General features: G+C 29.8%; 1 protein-coding gene across 1 annotated transcript in view; it reads left to right on the top strand.

Moving 5' to 3' along the window:
• Positions 1-225, top strand: part of LOC119588624 (membrane-bound transcription factor site-2 protease-like) — a gene marked incomplete in the record, with an annotated part of 11,650 nt that overhangs the window by 5,017 nt on the left and 6,408 nt on the right. Inside the window, 1 exon segment of the mRNA XM_037937263.1 lies at positions 63-166. Within this exon segment, the coding sequence (XP_037793191.1) occupies positions 63-166 (104 nt within the window).

Here is a 225-nt window from a genome sequence, read left to right as displayed (position 1 = left end):
GATATAGATAAAGATAGAGATGTAGATGCACTTATATATTTATTATTTGTATTTCTTTACAGGTCCCTGGTGTAAACTTACCTATTAAAGAGTTACCTTATTATTTTGCAACTTTACTAATTGCATCAATCATTCATGAAGCAGGACATGCTATTGCAGCTGTGAAGTAAGTAATGTTTTTGTTAATTTTGTTGATCTTGAATAATTCTCACCAAAAAGGTCCAT

Source organism: Penaeus monodon, chromosome 24 (genome assembly GCF_015228065.2).
Source record: "Penaeus monodon isolate SGIC_2016 chromosome 24, NSTDA_Pmon_1, whole genome shotgun sequence".
Taxonomy (NCBI): domain Eukaryota; kingdom Metazoa; phylum Arthropoda; class Malacostraca; order Decapoda; family Penaeidae; genus Penaeus; species Penaeus monodon.
This window is presented reverse-complemented; position numbering and strand designations above follow the sequence as displayed.